Raw genomic sequence first — 21,019 nt, forward strand, 5'->3', positions numbered from 1 at the left:
CCATGACAGTATTTTCATTAATTGGAATAAATCTTAATAAATTTAAATATAAATATTAGATGAAAAACTTTAAATGAAAATTATAAATTCTGCCAAAAAAACAGCTGAAGTACTAAAATGACTAAAACTACAACTGAAATAAAAATAAATTAAAGCTAAATAGAAATACTACAAAAAATAATAGAAATGACACAAGCATGTAACAAAACTATACCAAAACTTAAAGTGACAACTGAAAATATTATGTATAATTATATACACTATTTATATATTATTAATTATATAATATTTGATATAATATTAAAATATGAGGATGAATAAATTTTATTTTTTTATTTTTGAAAGAAGTATTGCTTTAAAGAAGAAAATTATTTTGATGTGTAACAGCGCAGTATTTATTTATTTATTTTAATGACAGCCGATTCTTCAAATATACAAATAAGACAACATTCCCAGCATGCCTTGCTGCTCTGATCTTCTCCTGACAGCCCCGGTCACGGCTAGTGTAATTACAGAGGACAGGAACAAACTGTCAGTCATTCCAGACAAAAGATCTATATTGTTCTATACTGTCCGGACAAAATTACATATGGCTCCTAGTTCACACTTCTGACAGGTGATAATAATGCGCTGTGTGAATGAGTAAAGTGGCATAGTGTGTTGAGGTCAGGTTATGACTTGTGTAAAATGGCTCCTGGCTGTTTAATCAAGCATAGGTTTGTCAATGATGTGCTGAGTGAGGAATGCCGTCTCTTCACAGACTGGCTGACTCAATGATCATTTGACACTGCGTGCTTAACATGCTCAGATCAGTTTGGCTGTGACATGACACTGTTTCAAATGGCAGGAGTTGAATGCAGGCCTGAGAACTTCTTAGTGTAATTCCTACTGTTAAACAGAAGTCACTCAGATGCTTTAATGGCTACGCCGTGCTGCCCTCTTCTGGTGGATGCAAGTAGTGCAGCAGAACTCCTGGCTGTCACGTGACTCTGAGGAAGGTAGACCTACTTTGCCTCCATCATGTGGTCATACCACACTGGCACATTTTTGAACATTAGTATTTCAGTATTCCATATTCACAGAAAATTACATACTATGTACAGTATATATAGTAGCTAGGCTATATCCACCTTTTTTTGCAACGCGGAAGTAGTAATGTGCGAGACTTCCGACTTAGTTAATAGTAATAATAGATATAGAGAATAATAGATAGTTCATAGTAATTGTATTGTTCATTGCTTCAGTCAAGGGACGTAGCCTATAGTGGCAAATGTGCGATGGCAAGCAGTGACAGACTAAAATTAAGATTAATTCATTTTGATTCATTTTTAAACACTTGCCTTAATAAAGTGAGTAAAAGCAAAAAGTATAGGCATATATGGCTTCTTATTCAATTTTTTCATTATACTTTTTCTTCTTAATTTCGATGTGTGAAGTTTACTAAACTTGCAAAGAAAAACTGATATTACAAAAAACCAACATTATGAAAAGTGATATTTAGGACTCGAAAAAACCAACACTTCCAATATTTCCAGAAAAACATGTTTTGTATTAAAAAAAGATGTTTTTTATTTTTTCACATAATTGTGATCACAGATGACTAAGATTTTAAATCATGATTTTACCTTTAAATTAAGTTTTGAGTTTATTGTCTTCTATACATTATATTAAAGGGATAGTTCACCCAAAAATAACAAGTCTGTCATCATTTTCTCACCCTCATGTCGGACCCTTCTTTTCTGTTTGGAATATGTTTTTGTCCTTACATGGTTTGGTTACCAACATTCTTCAAAATATCTTATTTTGTGTTCTGAGGAAGAATTTGGGTGAACTATCCCTTTAAGACACAATGGGGGAACATGAAAATGTACTGCAATGTAGAAATTGCCTTTCAATGGCATTCAATAAATAAATAACTCACAAGGAAATGTCTAGCCATTGTTATAATTAAGGTTACATGGTCAAAGCCCTTGTCCTGTGACCGTGTGTCCCTCAGCATGTCCTGCTGAACCCACGAGGGATGTTTTTCTTCACTCAGCAACTCCGCGCTGCAGCATCAATCCTACCCTGACTGACGTCACCCCCAAATTTCGCAGCTCCGATCACTACCTCGTTAATTTTGCCTTGTGATCAGAAATGGCGGAAAGATTACTCGACGTCGAGCTATTTTTGTCTCCCAAAGCTCATTAGGTGCGGAAGGGTGACTGAAAACACACCACGCGACTCTTGTGTATCTGTCTCGCGCCTGTGAGCTCAGGTTACCGCGAACACCGCTCTGCGTCTCAGCGCGTCCCACAAAAACACACACTTTTGTATTCTGGGGACTCCATCGGACACTTCGAGGGACAAACTGCTTGAAAATGTTGACCCTGTTGTCGGCTATGTACTTGGTGGTGCGCACGGCTTCGGCGCAGGTAAGACGCCTCTCCTTGACAACGGAGGCGTAAGATGCACCATAAACGTACGTTTTTTCTTTGAACACAAGCGGTATGCGTCAAAATATCATTAAGGATTTATCCTTACCGTGCATGCGAAAGCATAATTCGCCATATATCTGATAGTTATATTTAAAGCAATTGATTTCATGATAGAAATTTCATATTCAAATGGTTGCAGTGTTTTGGAATGTGGTGGCTGATTTATAGGTGGTCCAAAGACTCTTTACCTGGCCCAAGATGGTCATTAGCTTGTCTAAAATGGTAATTTGCTGGACATAGCAATTTAAGCTGATTGGCAGGCTGGTAAACCAGTCAATTGCCATGTTAGATCAAGTAAAAACCATTTAGGAGCAGCTAATGACTAGCTTGAACCTGCTAGAAACCAGCTATCATATTTAAAAAACACAGTTAAGCTGGATTTTCCAGAAGGGATTGGTTAATACTGGCATTAATCTCATTCATCATGCACACCTTGAAATCGTATAGTACGGCAGTAGGGCATGATGATGATTAATTTAGGATGCTTTTGGCAAGCAGAGTCCAGCACCATGGATAGCACTCGCTCCGTCTGGATCTCCACCTTTCCAACGGCGTGTTATGTAATGTTAACTTGGCTGAAGTGCCTTTGTCCCAAACAGGAGCAAATATCTGCATCAGTGTGTGGCTGATCTGTAGCGGGGTGTTAAACACACACCCATGCTGGTCACACCAGTGAAATGCAGAGGCAGACTATGATAGTAAAATGCATCATTTAGCCTGAAGGAGAAAACTTACATTGGTTAACCTAGGGTCATTATTTAATCCTGAGGTATGGTGTAATCATGTTATCTTGTTAACACACCTTGACTTTTTGTGACAACATACTGTAAAGGTGGGGATGACACATTTAATAATGTATGACATTTAAGATCACATTTGGAACCAACCATTAAATAGTTAATTATTTAAATAGTAAATTAAATTAATTAAAAGATAAAAAGCAAAAAATAAAATAATAATAATATATCAATTGTTTAGGTTAGCTCTTGTGCCATCAAGCCCTGACCTCCACTTTAACATTTAGCACCACAATCTGGGGTTAACATTGCATCTGCAATGTGTTGTACCTTTCAAAGGGTTTAACCCTGTAAAGCCTGAAATATGAAATAAAAGTCCGATTTTTTTTTTTTTTTTTTTTTTTGCGGTTCTTGAACCTTTATTCATTTTTCATACTCTAAGTACTCTATAAAATTATATATATATATATATATAATTTTATGCCCTTAACACCTCAAAATGTGCACTTTGGTGCAGTTATTTCTTTGGCCAAAAAGTAAGATTAAATTCTAATAGCTTTTAATGTAAATCAATGAGATTTTTATAACAGCAATACAGACATACATAAAATGCATAAATATCAGTTGTCACTCTATAAATAATATAGTAAAATAAAGTATGCTTAGTTTTATGATCAAAGCTCTATAGTTTTAACTGTGGGGCGAAACATATAATGCAATGCAATACAATTTATGATTGAGAGATGGACAAATAAACATTCCTCAAAAGCCTGATGTATCATATTTGATACTTATATTTTTAACATGATTTTTCTTTAAAAAAAAGATGTATGAATAATAAAGTAAACAAGTTAACCTACGCTGCTTCAGTTTAGTGAGTGTTTAAATATTAAAGGGATACTTCACCGTTTTTTCATATTAAAGGGGTGGTTGATTATGATTTCACTTTTCTAACTTTAGTTAGTGTGTAATGTTGCTGTTTGAGCATAAACAACATCTGCTAAGTTACAATACTCAAAGTTCAAAGCAAAGGAAGATATTTGCTTTTAAAGAAAAGGACTACAACAAACGGCTGGTTGGGACTACACCACATTCCTCCCGGGTTAGTGACATCACTAACCCTAGAATTTACATAAACCCCGCCCCCGGGAACATGCAGTCCATGTTGAGAAGAGGAAAAGTAGTTGTATAAGAGTACATTTGTGAGTCAGCTCAAACTTTAGCATCCATCTTTTCACATGCAATAGAAAGTCACTTTGTGTGCATCTCACAACAGTTCCTATATGAACGATTTATAGATTTATCATGACAGAATATCTTAATTGAAGATAGTTAACTCCACATCAGCAACATAAATTCATCAACTTACCATTCAGAGACGTCCTGTTGCATTCTACATGTTGTCACTTCTTCTTGAGTCTCTCCATCTTTGTCTGACTCCGTTTTAACATTAAAGGCAGAACAGTTTCTGTCATTTTAGTGTGTCTGCGTGAGGTAATAGCAGCTGCTAACACACACAGGAGCTCTTGAAACCCCGCCCTCTGCAGCAGCTCATTTGCATTTAAAGGGCCAGGCACAAAACAGTGCGTTTTTGCAAACCCTTAAAAAGTGTCAACTTTAACTTGCTATATAAAAATATCTGTGGGGTATTTTGCGTTAAAACTTCACACACACACTCTGGGGACATCATAGATATATTTTACATCTTGTGAAAAGGGCATTTTACCACCCGTTTAAACTATGTTATTCTCTTAACTAAGACGAGTTGATACATATCTCTCTCGTCTCAGTGCGTGCACTCAATCGCTCTGCCGCGCGGCGACACTTTGATAGCACTTAGCTTAGCCCAGTTCTGCCAGAAAGACTCGGGAGAATAAATACTTGTAACAGTTATGCATTTATTGACAGCCCAGCAAGCAATGTATGCAATTAAGTTCTTTGGCGTAGGCCCCGTCCGTAACTCGCAATCCGAGGGTACGGATTCAGCATTTCCTGCCTGAAGAATAAGGCAGGGGCGCAGCCGACCCCCTGTGAGGTATTGGAAGGGACCATCCTGGTGGTGGTGGGGAGGTTGATGGGGAAGGGACCATCATAGGTGATGAGGAGATTAGAGGGAAGAACCCGTCTTGGTGGAGGGCAGAACCATCTTGGTGGTGGTGGGGTGGATGGTGGCGAGTGAAAGCGTCAGTATCTGCGAACTCAGACAAGTGTAAGTACGGGTCTTTTATACTTCTAGTATTAGAACGTGATTGGATAGATGAGAAGGTAGTAAGTGACGCAAAAATTGAGTCTTCCTGACAGAACTTTACGCTAAGCTTTCATTTCTGCCAGAAAGACTCGGGAGAATAAATACTTGTAACAGTTATGCATTTATTGACAGCCCAGCAAGCAATGTATGCAATTAAGTTCTTTGGCGTAGGCCCCGTCCGTAACTCGCAATCCGAGGGTACGGATTCAGCATTTCCTGCCTGAAGAATAAGGCAGGGGCGCAGCCGACCCCCAAAAATAGGTGGAAGAGTAATTCCACTGGGACGGGGCCCACCCCCAAAGAACAGAAGAAAAGTATACCCACCAGCCATATATCGTGAAGTTCCTAAAGTATAGAAAGAAAAATAAACTTAGCGAGCAAGCAAGATAGACATGGAATGCAACAATTCTCATAGGCCGGTAGCTTAATATAGAGTTCCATTTATCATCGAGGGGACAGTAATAATGTAAAATGTGAGTCGAGGCCGCGCTGAGCCACACATAGAAGAGGCCGCGCTGAGCCACACATAGAAGCCGCGCTGAGCCACACATAGACGAGGCCGCGCTGAGCCACACATAGAAGAGGCCGCGCTGAGCCACACATAGACGAGGCCGCGCTGAGCCACGCATAGACGAGGCCGCGCTGAGCCACGCATAGACGAGGCCGCGCTGAGCCACGCATAGACGAGGCCGCGCTGAGCCACGCATAGAAGAGGCCGCGCTGAGCCACGCATAGACGAGGCCGCGCTGAGCCACGCATAGACGAGGCCGCGCTGAGCCACGCATAGACGAGGCCGCGCTGAGCCACGCATAGACGAGGCCGCGCTGAGCCACGCATAGACGAGGCCGCGCTGAGCCACGCATAGACGAGGCCGCGCTGAGCCACGCATAGACGAGGCCGCGCTGAGCCACGCATAGACGAGGCCGCGCTGAGCCACGCATAGACGAGGCCACGCTGAGCCACGCATAGACGAGGCCACGCTGAGCCACGCATAGACGAGGCCACGCTGAGCCACGCATAGACGAGGCCACGCTGAGCCACGCATAGACGAGGCCACGCTGAGCCACGCATAGACGAGGCCACGCTGAGCCACATAGACGAGGCCGCGCTGAGCCACACATAGACGAGGCCGCGCTGAGCCACGCATAGACGAGGCCGCGCTGAGCCACGCATAGACGAGGCCACGCTGAGCCACGCATAGACGAGGCCACGCTGAGCCACGCATAGACGAGGCCACGCTGAGCCACGCATAGACGAGGCCACGCTGAGCCACGCATAGACGAGGCCACGCTGAGCCACGCATAGACGAGGCCACGCTGAGCCACGCATAGACGAGGCCACGCTGAGCCACGCATAGACGAGGCCACGCTGAGCCACGCATAGACGAGGCCACGCTGAGCCACATAGACGAGGCCACGCTGAGCCACACATAGACGAGGCCGCGCTGAGCCACACATAGACGAGGCCGCGCTGAGCCACACATAGACGAGGCCGCGCTGAGCCACACATAGACGATGGCAACTAAGCCACGTAAAGGTGACATGTTGGCCACACAGACGAGTAACGCCCAAGACTATCTACAGATAGATAGAGCATGACACCACCACCAGTAGTTGCATAATAATTTACCTGACATTGCTGGAGAGCTTGCTGAGCTTCAAGGATTGTTTTTGAATCAGGTCTTACAGTATATAAGACTCGGATGCAGAGGAAGACCATCTGCCCAGGATCTTGATGGCTGAAGTAGAAATGCCGTGTGGCTGCTGTAGTGGCTGCCCCGATCCTGAAGGAATGACCAGTATACTGGGAGGGAGATAACTGCAGCTTGAGGACAGAAACTAGAGTCTCCTGATCCAGGCTTTAGAGAGAGGTGCTTCGTTAGGTAGGATAAATAGGGGGGAGTGATCTGAGAATCTAGGGCAGATTTTTAGGAATTTAATCATAGATGAGAAGGAACAGAATTTATTGCAAATTTAAGAAATTGTTTATGTGATACCAGAACTTGAGTCATTCTAGAGTACATTCTGCAAAGTTACAACACTCAAAGTTCAATCATGGAAGATTTTCATTCAAAGAGATTGCTTTAAGGACTACGCCAAACGCTAAGAGGGACTGCGCGGCATTCCTCCCAGGTTAGAGGCATCACAACCGTAAAATTACATAAATCCAGCCCCTGGAATAAGATTAAAGGATATCAAGACAGAATGAGCTAATCAATGACTAGAAGAGAACTACGCATTAGCTGCATAAACATCAACTAACCGTCCGGAAATGAGGTCTACGTGATCTTGGGTCTCTCCAACTTTAACTGACTCGAGCGAAAGTTTTGGAATTTGTCTGTGAGAGGCAAGCGAAGCTGTAATATGAGCTGTTGAATCTCCACCCCCTGTGCCGGGAGCAGTAGCCGACTGCATCCAAGGGATAGACAAGAACTATGCGCTTTACTCACCCTCAAATGACAATTCCGGCATACTATACGGAAATATCTGTGGGGCTTTCCGAGCCAAACCCGCATAGAAAATAGGAAAGGTTAGGAATGTGCGCAACCTTAATCATGAAATTAGAGACTACGGATTACCAGATAACGTTTGGAAATAGCATGACCGTCTGACGAGAAGATCTGCCTTAGTGATGCAACCGAGCTTCGTTAGCACATACAACACAAGTTTTGCCACCACTTTGACCCAAAAGGACGTAGCAGCCGCTATAGGATAATTCAGTGAAGTGTGGATGACAAAGCCTGAGCAGGCTTGGTAATACGTCTGACCTTTGCTGTGCCGGATGTCCAAATCTGGGATTTGACATGCACCCTTCACCTAACTAGCTGGATCGGGTCGCTTAATTAGCCACTGAGTGGGCCAGCGTTAACAGACAAGATAATTGCCCTGCTTTGAAGAGAGATACTCATAGTGAATTTTGATGACCGAGCAGAGAATCATATACTACTTAAATACAAATACTTTTTATTTTTATATTTATTTTTATCCACTAAATCTTAATCTTAGTACGATACTTACCTGAAGTAAGGTGACGGTATACCGATAAGATACTACCTCGATACACTTGATATTCTATTGTTGACTTAAGCGTGGAAGCAATTTCTCAGCTGTGCAGCATGTACCTGACATTACTCTCGAGTTGCTCTTGTAGAGATTAAGTCTTATACGTGACCGGGAGATCGCTGTCCATGACAACCAAGTGAGTCCCTTGGATAGAAAAATACATGAACATTTAATCATAGTCAAGTCAAGTCATCTTCATTTATATAGCGCTTTTAACGATGTAACGTAAACTGTTTAAAGAGTCTTTACAGTAATAAACGGATAATTTAAGGTAACAGATTGTTTTGGCTTTATAGCTGCTCTTGAATGAAGATATTTTCCAGCTGAAGTTAGTTTTAATTGATTCACTTCCGTTGCACGGATTATTAGTTATTAAATAAGACAACATCGATCTCTCTACACAGCCTTTAAACGCGACCTGTGAGAATGCTGATGGCGCTCACGTGCGCATTAATTAAGAATTAATTCTATGTTATGCGCATGTGAATATATGTACGCAGGTTTGTAATTCCCAACAAACCAAGCCTTAAACTACTTGTCTGGCCTTAAATTGATACAGATCATACAGATGAGTCTCTTGACTGTGATTTGTTTGAATGATATAATCTAACATAACTGTTAGTTCTACTGTGTTAAGCACGTTGACCTTGACCGGAGCATCCTTAGACTGCTTTCTCTGTAACTGATATTGATACCTAAAACATAAATATTTTTATGACACACATCGGTGGATTAAAGTAGTCGCCAAGAAAATTAGTGTTACAAAGATTGTACCATGTTTCTGTTATTGTAGGACTTAATTATTACAAGTTATGAATTACAAAATAGTGTAAAACGGTTGTTAGAGAATTTCCAGCACTTGTAAATGTATAATTTACTGTCTTTGTATAATATACTCCTACTATACACATACCCAACATAGCCACATTTACTACTGCAATTGCATAACATAATAACCAACTGTTCTAAAAGCTCAGCTTTTTCCTTTATATATGGTAGTCATGTATTAACATGTAAAAATAGCCGGACATCTGTGTAAATGCGATGATGAATTAAGAGAAAGCAAATAACGAGTTGAATTAGGTATTGCTCCTTTAAGTGGAACGCACTCTCTGGTGAGTGGGCAGACGGTATGAGAGCGCGATCTGTGAATATAGCATAAGTGAAAGCCGGTTAATATTTTTGTTACTCGTGCTGGTTTATTTCGAATCAGTAACGCAGTTGTTCGTGGAGTATTTGCAAACTGCTCATGTGTGTGTGGGATCGACGACGCTGAAAATACACTAACACTGCGCTGCCTGTGGGATATCGGTTACGTGAATATTGCTAACATTTGCTACAACCATTCAAACGAGCAATCCGGCCCTACTGTATAGCTTTACAGTATGCTGCCTTGCAGATTGCAATCTGTATCAGCAGTTAAGAAAACTACCGCGTCACCACAGTCGCGAATGAATTGCTGGTGAAGGGAGCAGCAGAGTAGCCAAATGAATATAGCCTACTTACGTTACCTGACTGAAGTTTGAATGTTTGATCATGAGAGAGGATGTTAACGTGGCTGCTGGAAGCGCCTACCAAACGTGAAAGCCGACTTGAAAGCCTTGAAAGTGAAATTTGAACTTGAAATTGAAATCATCAATCATCTCTCATGAGATTAGTATTTTAAAGCCGCCACGCGCTGCCTGGTTCCTACGCGGGTCTCGCACTCGCGCGCCGTCAGAGTTGGTAAAATCAACGATATGATTTTGAGTTGTAACTGAAATCAAGACGCGGGTGAGTGAACGCCGGCATCGGTTTCTGCAAACCGAGTGAAAGCGTCAGCATCTGCGAACTCAGACAAGTGTAAGTACGGGTCTTTTATACTTCTAGTATTAGAACGTGATTGGATAGATGAGAAGGTAGTAAGTGACGCAAAAATCGAGTCTTCCTGACAGAACTTTACGCTAAGCTTTCATTTCATTCATTAGGTTCCAAACAGAGATGAAGCTAGAAGCGACCAAACACTATAGGAATAGCACTTGGGAGCACTTCGACTCGGCGCAGTAAAAAGTCACTCCTGAAAAATCCTCTCTCCCTCTCCCTCTCACTTCTGTCATTAGAACCAACGTGACTTTTTACTGCGCCGAGTCGAAGTGCTCCCAAGTGCTATTCCGCCATACATTATAGTTATCCTTTTTACCCGCTTAGAAAAGCACCACGTTTTATTTTGTGTCACCATACTTGGTCGTGTAACTACTCGTGTAACTGTATTTAAATAGGGAAAACGTGGAGGTGTTTGGTTGCTTCTAGCTTCATCTCTGTTTGGACCCTAATGAATGAACTGGGCTAAGCTAAGTGCTATCAAAGTGTCGCCGCGCGCCAGAGCGATTAAGTGCACGCACTGAGACGAGAGAGGTGTGCATCAACTCGTCTTAGTTAAGGGAATAACATAGTTTAATATGAAAAAACTGTGAAGTATCCCTTTAATAACACTATAACAATTATTCTTACGTTTACTTTAAAAAGTATAAAATATCAATCAGGCGACAGAAGGCATATTGTAGATTGTGCACAACAGTTTTATCCAGCAAAGTTTTGATCATGTTGATAAATTTGAGAACTTGGAATTTACTGTATCATATTTGATACAGTAGGCTTTATAGGGTTAAAAACACTAAAAGCACACCACAGAAGTGAAAGCACATAAGCTATTTGACCTTACTGGTCTCTTTATGGACATGGTCTTACACGAAGGACATTCAATTAAGGACAGTGGAGCTCATGAATTTATATTTGAAAGTGAAATCATGTCTTTAGAACATAACAGTTTGGCATCACATGAGGTCATGTGAGATTCTCATGTGCAAATGTTGCCGTCAAAAATGTGGCTGTTGTGACAGAAGGGGAACTTGTTTTAGATTATTTACATAATCTCCCAGAGACCACAAGCATGATTTCATTCGGACTGAACTGACAATAAGCTCAGTTATTAGTTATATATTTCAATGAGTCCATAGTGAAAGTGCTTCTATTTTGAAATTTATTATAATAATTCTCAAATTATATTATAAGCATAACAATATAAGAGAAAATTGCATAGAAAATTATTGCTAAATTGGATTTGACCTCTTGAAAAAAAAAAAAGGTGATCATGTTATCCTGTTTGTGAATGTTCCCAAAGGCTTTTTGTGCTTCAATGGAAGTTGAGCTCTAAGAGGCCACAGGAATCTAGTCTACATATGCTGTTCTGTTAAAGCTAGGGTAGGCAATTTTCGGAGAGGCTAGCAATATAGCGAGTTAGCTTTGAAAGCATGAGATCCCGCCCTCCCTTCAGAGCGTCTCCAAAGCCACGCGTCCTCCAAAACACATCACGAGAGACGGCGTTAAACTACCTCATGTCTCAAAGCAAATAACATAATAATAATGAACTTAAACACTTAAAGAGTGCTGACGTGTACCACCTGAATGCTGCAGATTCATTTCAGCGTTGATAGTGTTGCCATTGAAATGCATAAATTCGAGTCATGAACTGATCTGAGTGTAACGCCATGGGTTTCTATCTCTTCCAAATTACAGTAGTTACTGTAAAAGGCGGCTGTTGTTTCGGTTGCAGCTCTCGGTGACTGACGTCTGTCTAATTCTGCATAGCATTAAACGTGCTGATGACGTGTAGGGCTGTCACGGTGAAGGAATTTCCCTTGCGGTAATTTTGAGTGGCTCAATAGCGCGGTATGCGGTATTATCGCCATTTATTTATTTATTTAGATATATTTATTTATATTATTTATTTGTTGCTATATAAATAGATTTTACAATGTGGTCAGCATGCACAAAAACGAGTAGCCTACATTTTCAGTAACCAATGTTACCGAAACTAAACAGCATCTTTGCGCATTGAAAGGCTGTCAATCAGCGCGCATTACATTGTTACGGCAATGGACTGTCTTTGAGTGAATCATTAAACCGTTCATTCAACGAACACGTTCAAAAACGCTGATTCTTTAAAAGATAGTAATGAAACAAGTTGTTAAGCTCCACTTTTCAAGGCTGAGCTGACCAGCAATGCGTCGAATGGGTAACGCTGAAGCTGACGCTTAAATGGCATTGATTCAATGCGTGACTCGCTGCTTTTTGATTCCCGCGGCTTCCTCGCGCTGTGGAATGCTGACCAGCGCTGTCGCTGATGCCATTCATGGTAATTCCCCTTAAACGTTAAGAGGATGTCACAACAAATATTTCGCCTTCCTTGGACACGGAAAGCTTTTCACGCATATATATGACTTGACCTCAAAGACAGACGCAGGTAATCCCATGCGCTCAGTCGATCTCTCTCATTCACTGTCTGTTAAGTCTTAAGTGCAAATCAATGAAGCCTCTGTACAAATCACCATGATAAAAACAGTCTTGTTATTATTAACTTTAACATTCAATACACATGCACAAAGTTCAAAACAAGAAGGGTATAGCCTTATGAAAAAAGAAAACATGCGAATATCGCGGTTGCTACGGTTACTTGCATTCCTCTGCAGTTGGCTTCTCAGTAGCGCGGTTTTACAATTTTGCGGTTATCGCGACAGCCCTGATGACGTGTGATGTCTGCGCGAGGTGTGGAAATACATACGCTAATAGGCAGGTACGACATCGTATCATTGCATTCAGACCAAATTCAATGATTGGACGAACATTTTATGGTCCTACAGACGATATATATATATATATATATATATATATATATATATATATATATATATGCATACATATAAATACATTTAGACCACTTAACGTAGTTACAATCAGGATGTGAAGAGACTTTAAAACCAGCATAACAAAAAAAAATTCTGGAACAAATCGCCTACCCTGCCTTTAAGTGTCATCTGAAGGTGACAACATGAAGCTGTTGTGTCAACATTTGAGCAGGATATGTTGTTATTAAAGAGTTAGAAACACACACACACACACACGCACACACACACACACAAACTGTCTTTAATGACCTCTTAATGTCTTTTGTAAAGGATATAAGGATACACATGTCTTCAATGTCCTCTTTATCACTCTGTAAAAGATGCTTATTCTGTTTGACTGTTCATTCAAATGACATAACTTTAACTAATCTGTTTTCAGTTGGCTATTATAGACAATTTGTAGTTCAAGGACCCGAACCTAACACCATAACTCAAAGGGACTTTCAAAACTCGACCTTTATACGGTTTCCAAGGCTTATGCTCCTTATATGCTAGTGCAGGGGGCGTGTAGGATGGGAGGGCTTCAGCGCGGGTTATTATGGGTAAAGGAGTTCCTTTTGAAAGATAATTGATGGGGGAGAGTAGCTAAATCAACTACATATCCCAGTGTACAGCGTTTCTGTGCCTGTGAAAGCACATGACACATTTCCATACAAGAATAGAGGTGACCCTCCGTTCAGTCTGAGGAAGAGCAGCAGCACAGCTTTGTCGCACATCTCAACCTGCACAATCAAACCAGAAACATGGTGAGATTCTCGTCCCTCCATTTTAGTCCTGCACGATATTTAGCATAATCAAATCAAGGTCGCAATGTTTTTTTTTTTTTTTTTTGTATAGCGGTGGGCTTGTTTGATCTTCCAAGGGTGATATTTAGTTTTTGATATCTGGATTAATTTGAACTCTGATCAGGAAACGATTTATTTTGAATCATTCTGAAGCAGTTTAATAAACGTTTAACTGCCATTTCCGCGTTTGTGGAGTGTGTGGAATTGAGGTGCCATCTTTTGTACCCATTGACGCTGTTATGTCGAAATTTTGTCAGATTGTCTTTGTGAATAACGTTACTTCGAAGTGGACATTTTCGTCGAAGTTATAGTCTCGTGCACATAGTGACGTTACCATGGTCGCGCGGAGCATCCGTTGCATCACCGTTTCATTCATTCATTGAGGAGGATAGAAATAGAAATGAATGAATTCACATTCGCAGAAACAATTATGTGCAACTAAATACTCAAATCTGCCACTTCTGAATTTTTTTTTTTTTTTTTTTTTACTGATTCCAGAGAGTTAGGCCTTTGTTCCAATAAATAGGTCATGCTATTGACGCCCGTGACTGTGTTTTGTTGCAGGCCGAGCCGATCCGAGTCCTGGTGACTGGCGCAGCGGGACAGATCGCTTATTCTCTGCTGTACAGCATTGCTAAAGGAGATGTGTTCGGCAAGGACCAGGTGAGACTGGGTTATTGCGTAACACCACACTGACTGGGGGGAAACTGCAAGTGGAGCAATCTGGATTTTAAACCATGCTCTTGGGTTATATAATGTGTGATTTAAAATATGCGACTCTTTTGATCCCTCAGAATAAGTCACTGGTTATTTGTGCAGTACGTTATATTGCATATTGTGTGCATGGAACCGATAAAGCCAATATTTAGTAATTCAGTGTTTTTTTTGTTTGTTTTTTTTACTGATAATTTGAAACCGACCAATACAGATACATGTTTATGATTCTGATAAAACCATACAATTGATGCAGTGGTTAATAGCCTAATCATATAGATGGCCTATGACAATAAAATAATTTTACTGAATATTTGAATAATAACAGCAAAATACAACAATAATGTTACTAGATATTTTGAGATACAAATATGGAAGCTTGTTTCTGCCATGGAAAAAAAAAAAGAAAAAGAAAAGGTAATGATATAAATTAGATACAAACAGTTACAGTACAGTTCTGAAAAATAATCTTGCAATTGAAAGAATTTTGTATTTCTGTGGCAGAAACAAGCTTCCATATTGGTATCTCAAAACCTCTAGTAATTCTGCTTGCAATTTGGATTTTTTTTCCGCCCTCAAAATTGTGAATTCGTAAATTTTTCTTGCAATTGTGAGTTTATATCTTCTAATGTAATATTAGATTATATATTTTATATCTAAATTTCTATATATATGCACATCTCAAATAGCTTAGCCTATATCACACATGTGGGCAATTCCGCGCAAAACTGTCACATCCATAACGCCAACTAAATACCATGGCATTGTGTTGGCGTTATGGATGTGACAGTTTTGCATTTTGTTTTATATTGGCATTTTATCAACCTCAGTCATATCGTTCCATCACTACTTCCTGCTTCGCTTGCCACTTCCTGCTTCGCTTGCACTAATTTTAAACCTGAAATTCAAGAAAAGACATGAACTACTGAATGTGTATAATTGTATGTCCTCTGTCTAAAGTGTATATTATGCTGCACACGTTTTCTGTTTGTGGCTGATGCAGTGTAACATGCATGTTGTTTCTCTCTGCCTCCTGTCAGCCGATCATCTTGGTGCTTCTGGATATCACTCCCATGCTGCCCGTGCTGGATGGGGTCGTCATGGAGCTGCAGGATTGTGCTCTTCCTCTTCTGAGGGGTGAGGGGTTGCTTCTCTTGTTTTAATCAAACCTCATCACAGTGGCGCAGTTTTCATCGGACTCCTAAGGGACACTTAGAGACTCTGTACGGCAACTTGGTTTATTTATAGCCAACATCTGGAATGTATTAAAATGCAGAAGAGCAAGCGTGACTCTGCAGAATGGGTCTGCAGCAGTAGCACACAAAAAAAAACAGCATGTGGTACGCAGTGTTTGAAGAGCAGGGAGGTGTAACCAGCACCGACTGACCTTATTGGCTCGCACTGTGGGATAGACTCTGACCAATGGGAAACGGGATGGCGCCGCAACAATGGGAGGCGGAGAGGAGGAGGCCAAAGAACAACTTGTATCACAGAAGTGGTGCTTTGGTTGAAGTCCATTCTGATAAATAGATCTTTACTAACTGTCGTTCTGAAGATTAGCAATGAAATGAGCCAGTTCAGGGAATATGAAAAGCCTCATAAACGATTTATGGTGATGTGATATGAAAGTGTCAGGAGATAATGTCAGCACATGCTCCTGTGAAATAATGGTCTTGGTACAAACATAATGAGGCTGCATTTCCCAATACTGATGCTGAAATGTTTGCATGTGCAGTTTACGTGAGTTTATCTTTCAGTCACATGCATTTCTCCCATGCTTGATCAACTAAAATAGTCTATAACTTATTACAATAAACAATAATAATACTTTTTTTTCTCCTGGTCCAGTCAGGCAGTTAGTCCTTAGTTCAACAAGAAATGATTTAACTTTAATTTTATTTTTATTTTTAAATAAAGCTTTTTTTTTTTTAGCTACAAAAAAATAATGTATGCGTGTAATTTTAATTTGTAATAATAGCTGGAAATATTTCTTGCCATGGAAATTTGTTGACCTAAATGTTACTCTGATACTATTTCTGTGTCCCGTTCCTATGTCTTCCCCCTTCACAGATGTGATTCCTACTGATAAGGTTGAGGTGGCCTTCAAGGACCTTGACGCTGCCATCTTGGTGGGGTCTATGCCAAGAAAAGAGGGCATGGAGAGGAAGGACCTACTGAAGGCCAACGTGGCCATTTTTAAAACCCAAGGTGAAGCACTGGAGAAGTACGCCAAGAAGACAGTCAAGGTAAAAGCCTGCAACAAATAATGCAGCCTGAGTGAGTTTTTGTGCTCACTTGATTTGCCGTTTAATTTTAGACAACGATGTGATAGTTCGATACAGGCCTAGTCAATCACTTGTCGGTATTTGGTGTATGCTTGCTGTTATGGCGTTCAATTTTTCTTTTCTTTCCATAGGTGCTTGTTGTCGGGAACCCAGCCAACACCAACTGTTTGATCGCCTCCAAATCTGCTCCTTCCATTCCTAAGGAGAACTTCTCCTGCCTGACCCGTCTGGACCACAACAGGGCCCGCTCTCAGGTCCGAACCCCGCTGCCTCATTCACCTTCAGTTGTTATTCTGCTTTATTGAAGTTCTCTAAGTCTGTGTGCTTTCCAGAGCTGCAGGTAACTGAGCTTTTTTTATTGTCAAACTCAATGGCAGTGTCCCACATATAGCTTAGTTCTAGAGTAGCCGTTTTTTTGGTATGTACTCTAAAATAGTTCATAGACCATCAGAGTGACTTCGGTGTTGATGTTGTGTGATCATCATATGCCATTTTAGAGGAACTTTTAGCCCTCTCTTGCAGATAAACACATCACACATACAGGCCTCTTGCTCATCTGCAGTTTTCCTCCATGCCTGTAGGTGGCGATGCGTGTTGGTGTGTCCTCTGACAATGTGAAGAATGTGATTATCTGGGGAAATCACTCCTCAACTCAGTACCCAGATGTGCACCATGCTATTGTCAACCACCACGGGAAGGAGATGGCAGCCTTTGACGCTGTGAATGACGAAAGCTGGCTGAAGGGCGACTTCATCTCCGTAAGTCCCAACATCTGAACCACTTTTGTAAGATTATCAGGCCTTTTATTATCTAGGAGGAAAATCTGAAAACCCATAACCTGCTTACAAAAAAATGTGTAAATGGTGAATAAATTTTTTTTGTGCCTTTGTCGGGACTTATGTCTATTATAAAATGGATAGTTCCAACTAGAGATATTAATAATAATTATCATAACTATTATTTTATAGCGATATTGACATAATAACAAAATATAGACCAAATTGTGCAGCCCTACTAACAAGCACAGCAAACCTGGATTTTTTTTTTTTTTTATATGTGAGCTCTGCTTCATACATCGCTGCACTATTGACAATAGACATGAGCTTTAATGTGACCGCACCTTTATACATGACCTCTTGTATCTTATTGCTTTAATTTACCCATCTGTAAGTCTTTTAACTTCTGTATGGCAGACGGTGCAGCAGAGAGGTGCAGCTGTCATCAAGGCCAGGAAGCTCTCCAGCGCGATGTCTGCTGCCAAAGCCATCTGTGACCACATGAGGGACATCTGGTTCGGCACTCCTGATGTGAGTTTGCACCTCTGTGAACCCTTTACAGAAGAAGACATTTCCGGTTTTTCCTAAATATTTCCAGTTTGTTAATGCTAAATCATTCTGTCTCTGAGCAGGGCGAATGGGTGTCTATGGGCGTCTACTCCTCTGGGAATTCCTATGGAGTCGATGATGACCTCATGTACTCCTTCCCTGTTAAGATCAAGGTTTGTCTTCATCACTGGAAGTTTTAAATTCCTTAACCATTGAAATAAATAAATGAAAATGCCCCTATTATGCTTTTTTCACATCCCGCCTTGCAGTTAATTTCATTGGTTAAGGTTACAGTTGCGGGTACGTTTCCTTTATCAAACGGTTTCAGATACTGTGAGAAAAGAGATGATGCTGCAATGTATATTATGAGAGAATTAAAGTGTTTTTTGCCCTTGGATGCATGTGAACCTATTGTAGGAGACCAAAACAAAATTAGGAACTTAAGAAATAGCATAATAGGGGCACTTTAAATAATGAATAAATGAAATCAAAGCATTGAGTAGTTTAAAAATATAAGGTTTATAAGTTGTATGTAAGTACTGCTCATTTTTGTGTGTTTCTGTATGTCGACCACAACAGAACAAGACCTGGAAGGTGGTTGACGGACTCGCCATCAACGATTTCTCCCGCGGTAAGATGGACGCCACCGCCACTGAGCTGGTCGATGAGAGAGACACTGCACTCACCTTCCTTGGAGCGTGACTCACGACAACACAGCAGCCGTTAGACCTTTCCAAGTCCCCAAATCCCCGACTGTAACATCCTGTAGATGTCACAGCTGACCGTGTGTGTGTGGATATTCATGTATCTGAACATGTGCGTGCGTGCGTGCGTGTGTGTTGCTTCACCAGAAACGTTTGCAATGTAACTTACTCTGCTTGAAGTGTCCGGGGCAAAGCCTGAAGGGAAAACATTTCCAATTAAACTGTTACGCACATGGTTGTCCTGACCAAAATAATGATCATCTGTCATCCAACAATAAAATGCCATGTGGAAAATAAATGTCAGATTTGTTTGGATTGTTGTTCTCATACAAGATCATGTCCATCTCATCTCTAGCTATGAACACACAAAAGTTCAAAATATCAAAATATATATATGTAAAAAAGCTACTTGAATATTTAGCTCAAAATTATTGTGTAAAAATGTTTCCATAATTGGCTCCAGGAGAAGCTTGGAGCTTCAGTCTTATTCTCCTGTTTCCTTGTAGAAAGGAAGACTGGGAAATCATTTACATTCATTGGTCAGAAATGGTTAACCTATTTTCACCACATAAGAAAAACAATAATGATTTGGTAAATCCCAATTGACAAAAGTTCAAGATTATGACGTCATATTTGAGAGATTAAAATTGAAAATTAGGACATACAAAGTCATAAATATGAGATAAGAAATCAGCTATGACAGTTTTAATTATAATTATGTAAAATGAGATAATTTCGATTTTTTTTTTGTCAATTACTTTTTGTCATATAAATTTATATTTTTTTCCTTATAAAACTTTTATATAAAATGAAAGCACGGATAAAATGAAAGTGTATTGTGTGTTTGTTTACAACCATAACCAAGAGATGGCGCTGTTTCACATGCTTACTCTGTCGAACGCCATCAACAAATAGCTGTTATTTGATTGGTCGAGCCAGGTCGCCCCCTGCTCTGATTGGTCCGTGAACACACATCATTCCCACACAAGGATTTCTTATGACACTTCCGCCCTTGAAGCAGCGTGTTGTGCACTGGACGTAAGTATCCTCGCATGGCTTGTCAAAAAATGAGCAACGCAAGCCTGTCTGCTGTCTAGATGTGCTTGAGTATTATAGTTCCCCAACCCCTCCAAACCACTATCTGTGTGGGCAGTGCTTGTGTTTGCTTGCAAGGGGCCATTGAGCTTGGAGTTCTTGTAGGGCAAAGTTCCTGACAGATTTAATCCTATCAACTGGAAAAGGAGGTTATTTGTGACTTTTGTTGTGTTTGACAGACAGAAGCAGTTATTTAGGTCTGTATTAGCAAAAAAAAAAGCTTACTCTCCCTCATGACATTGCTGTGTGCTGTATCAGTAAAACTCACAGTCAACTGGGGGCTTTCAAACAGTTACTGCGTTCAGAAACAGCTAGAAGAATCACGAAGTGCTAAAACAACCTTAACGTGGTAAAATTACTAAAGTGGCATGCTTATGGAAGTTTCCTATGGAATGCCAAAACCTCCAAAATAAGAAATAAATATACAAATAAATGTAAGAAGAGCATAAATGAAATAAATGTGTTATACTATTTCCGTATTTATGTATCATATGCTTTCTACATTTATTTTTTCATTTCTACATTTATTCCCACATTTATTTATATATCTGTTTATGTCTCCATTAATTTATTTCTACCTTTATTTATTTCTACATTTATTTGTCCATATGGTAATGAGGGGGCGTGTTTTGCCTCAGACATAGCAATTGAGTTCAGAGTGGCAACGGCGAAGCTTTGAGGCCACTGTGACACTTTGTGGCGTTACCAAACAAATTGCAAAAGGTTTGCGGACATGCCTTTACAAGTCACACAGGGAATGAATGACTTAAAGATGGGCAATATAGCCATAAGATAGTATAAAAGACAATATTCAGTAAACTTATTTAAAAAGCATACTATGTACAATCAAACAGAAGAGCCCA

At 40.3% G+C, this 21,019-nt stretch overlaps 1 protein-coding gene across 3 annotated transcripts in view; it reads left to right on the top strand.

Moving 5' to 3' along the window:
- The window catches only part of mdh1aa (malate dehydrogenase 1Aa, NAD (soluble)), a 30,595-nt gene extending 11,236 nt beyond the window's left edge, over positions 1-19,359 (top strand). Inside the window, exons 1-9 of one of the 3 annotated variants that reach the window (XM_084403178.1) lie at positions 1,852-2,414; positions 14,598-14,696; positions 15,788-15,884; positions 16,818-16,993; positions 17,164-17,286; positions 17,614-17,790; positions 18,226-18,339; positions 18,441-18,530; positions 18,937-19,359. In XM_084403178.1, coding sequence (XP_084259304.1) covers positions 2,361-2,414; positions 14,598-14,696; positions 15,788-15,884; positions 16,818-16,993; positions 17,164-17,286; positions 17,614-17,790; positions 18,226-18,339; positions 18,441-18,530; positions 18,937-19,059 — 1,053 coding nt within the window. In that variant the 5' untranslated portion in view covers positions 1,852-2,360 and the 3' untranslated portion in view covers positions 19,060-19,359. Of the gene's footprint in view, positions 1-1,851; positions 2,415-13,853; positions 13,995-14,531; positions 14,697-15,787; positions 15,885-16,817; positions 16,994-17,163; positions 17,287-17,613; positions 17,791-18,225; positions 18,340-18,440; positions 18,531-18,936 lie in introns of those variants that run through there. The other 2 variants (XM_084403179.1, XM_084403180.1) reach the window with 2 other exon arrangements.
- The last annotated feature ends 1,660 nt before the right edge of the window (positions 19,360-21,019 follow it).

Source organism: Rutilus rutilus (assembly GCF_951802725.1).
Source record: "Rutilus rutilus genome assembly, chromosome: 2".
NCBI classification, from domain to species: domain Eukaryota; kingdom Metazoa; phylum Chordata; class Actinopteri; order Cypriniformes; family Leuciscidae; genus Rutilus; species Rutilus rutilus.